This window comes from Podarcis pityusensis (genome assembly GCF_964106645.2).
Source record: "Podarcis pityusensis genome assembly, chromosome: 4".
In the NCBI taxonomy this organism is placed as follows: domain Eukaryota; kingdom Metazoa; phylum Chordata; class Lepidosauria; order Squamata; family Lacertidae; genus Podarcis; species Podarcis pityusensis.
The window spans coordinates 1430052-1433020 of NC_138027.1; the positions used below are offsets into that span (position 1 = coordinate 1430052).

Consider the following 2969-nt stretch of genomic DNA (forward strand, 5'->3'; position numbering starts at 1 on the left):
TCAAGCCACCCTCCCGTAGAAGACCCTGGCCACCCTGCTTCGGATTGGCTTCGTTTTCACCCCGTACACGATGGGGTTGAGCATGGGTGGCACCAAGAGGTACAGGGTGGCCAGGAGGATGTGGACCTGGTGGGGGACTCTGTGGCCAAAGCGGTGGGTGAGGAAGGAGAAGAGCCCTGGGATGTAGAAGATGAGGATCACACAGCCATGGGAAGCACAGGTGCTGAGGGCCTTCAGCCGCTCCTGAGTGGAGGGCAGGCGGAAGACGGCTCGCAGGATCAGGGTGTAGGAGAGAGCGATGGAGAGGACGTCCATGCCCACCACAAAGAGGGCCACAAAGAGGCCATACATCCTGTTCACGGTGGTGTCTGCGCAGGCCAGCTTAACCACTGCCATGTGCTCACAGTAGGCGTGGAGGACGACCCTGTGGCCACAGAAAGGCAGCCTCTGGAGGAGCAGGCCAAAGGGAGCAATGAGGATCAGACCCCGGAGGAAGATCAGCAGCACCGCCTTGGCCACAGTGGATGTCCGCAAGATAGCCGAGTGTCTCAGGGGAAGGCAGATGGCCACGTAGCGGTCCAGGGCCATGGCCACCAGGATGCCCGACTCCACGGAGGAGAAGGCATGGATGAGGAACATCTGAGCCAGGCAGGCATGGAAGCTGATTGTGCAGGGCCCTAGCCACAGGATGGCCAGCATTTGGGGCAGGGTGGTGGTGGAGAGGACCAGGTCAGTGACAGCCAAGGCAGCCAGGAAGAGGTACATGGGCTCGTGGAGGCTGGGCTCCAGCTTGATGACCCCGAGGAGCAAGGCGTTCCCCAGCAGAGCCAGCACATACATGGAGCAGAGTGGGATGGAGAGCCAGTGCTGGGAGGCCTCCAGGCCAGGGATGCCAGTCAGGAGGAAGGTGAGGGGCCGGAGGCTGATGTTGCCCACGGTCGTCATCACTGTGGCAGCTCCAGACACCTGGGAAAAGCAAATCGGAGAATGGATGGTGAGAGAAGCTGGGAGAGGCTGCCAGATCAGGCCAGAGAGGACCCATCTAGCCCAGCATTCTGTTCTCACAGCGGGACCCAGATGCCCTTTGAGGGAAACCCGCAAGCAGGATCTGAGCACAAGAACAACTCTCTCCTTCTGTGGCTTCCAGCCACTGGCCTTCAGAAGCATGGCTGCCTCTGACTTCCTGGTTGGAGTCAGAGAAGAGACATCATCCTGGCTCCTATCAAGAGTCTTGATTCGGGGTGGGGGGTGGGCATGGGATTGAGATCCATGGGCATTGCCAGGGGGCGTGGGGGGCAGCTGCTCCCCCCTAAATCAAGTACAAAGGAGAAATTGTAGAAAGGTTTTGACAGGATTCTCTGAGCACTTGGGGCGAAAAGAAATCAGTTTAGAGACTTCCGGTCGGCGCCAGCGTTTAATGGCGGTTCTCGCTTCGAGCTCCGGAGGAGGACTGCTCCGCGAGTTTGGGTCTGACCCGCTACGGCAAGCGGGGGACCCCTAAAATCACAGGCGCTGAAGCCTGTGAACAAGGAGACTCGGTGGGCACCTTTTGCGCCCCCCGGTACTGTAAAAGAGCCTTTTTAAAGGCTACGGAGCGGCATCGGGGGTGAGCGCGGTGCTGAGAGTCGCAACCCAGCCCGTGGAGTGAAGCCGCGTCACCATGAACGGAGAGCGCCGATTCCTTCCTGAACCAGAAATTCGACTGTAAACCCCGTGAGTAAGACGGAGGGACTGAACGGGACATTTAAATTTAAATCCTGAAATTTGGCTGAAAACGGGAAAGGCATAAATTAAGGAAGTCTGCCTCCCCGATCTGCATGGCAATTAAAGCAACGAAAGAGTAAAGCTGCATTTGAAAGAAAATTATCTTTGAGCTGTCAAACCTGACATTTGACTTAAACTTCCCCCCAGTAAGCAGGAGAAGGGGGGAAGAAAACTGGACACTGTTAATCTGCCTGAAATTAACTGAGGAAAAAAACATCTTCCACTGCCAAATCCCCAGGACGGACTGCCTGAGTAAGGCACCGGGAAAGTGAACTGTCAGTTTAGACTGGATACAAAGTTGGGGTTTTGTCTGAGACAAAGTTACGGGACTTTAATGGAATTACTTTGTTGAACTTGTGACTATACTGAAAAAGTGCGACAGAAACTTTTACTGTGGACTCTTGGATTTTTTGTTGATTGCTCTATGTTTCCTTGTTCTTTCTCTTTTCACTTGGATACAATCAAATGCTCCCTCTAGAGGGTATAAAGAGAAACTGTTACAGTGAAAAAGAAACAGTGGGATTTTCCACTTGCAAGTCTTTCCTGTGAGAACGACCTTGAGGATATGAGTGGTCCAGCAGAAGAGATAACAACTAGATCCAAAGCAAAACAGACACAAAAGAAAAGGGGCTCAATACCCGGCATACCACCAGCTGCACAGGAGAAAGTGGCAACAGCATCTATGGATTCAATGACACAGGCACTGCTCAAAATAAACCAATCTTTAGAAGCACTGACAAAGCTGTCTACGGAAAATTCAAAAAAATTGACAGAACTGACAGCAAGATTGGATTTGAATACTGCAAGTGTAACATCTAATACAGAATCTATTAATAAATTAATTCAAGAAAGCTCTGAAACACGAAAGATTGCTGAAAGTGCAAAAAATACTGCAGAGGAGACAAGGGAGGAGCTTGTGCCGATTACAAAAAAAGTGAATGAACATGATGCAGCCCTATCTTTGCTGGAATTACAGAGAAAAGAGAGAAATTTGAAATTGAGATTGGTTCCCGAGAGTGAGGGAGACAGCCTTGTGGACTTCCTTACACAGAACTTTACGGAATTTTGGCAAGAGGAGCTGCAGGAAGAAGAACTTGAAATAACAACAGCTTTCCGGCTGGGCAGGAGGCAAGGTAAGAAGCCAAGGGATTGTTTGATCACATTGAGATCCAAAGGAGAAAGAGATAAAATATTGAACTTGCATT

General features: G+C 51.6%; 1 protein-coding gene across 1 annotated transcript; it reads right to left on the reverse strand.

Moving 5' to 3' along the window:
* LOC308475299 (olfactory receptor 52L1-like) lies at nucleotides 1–945 on the reverse strand (the record flags this gene model as incomplete). Its single annotated transcript, XM_081002368.1, has 1 exon — nucleotides 1–945. One exon carries the CDS (start codon nucleotides 943–945, stop codon nucleotides 1–3), a length of 945 nt encoding a protein of 314 aa, XP_080858494.1.
* Nucleotides 946–2969: the final 2024 nt, after the last annotated feature.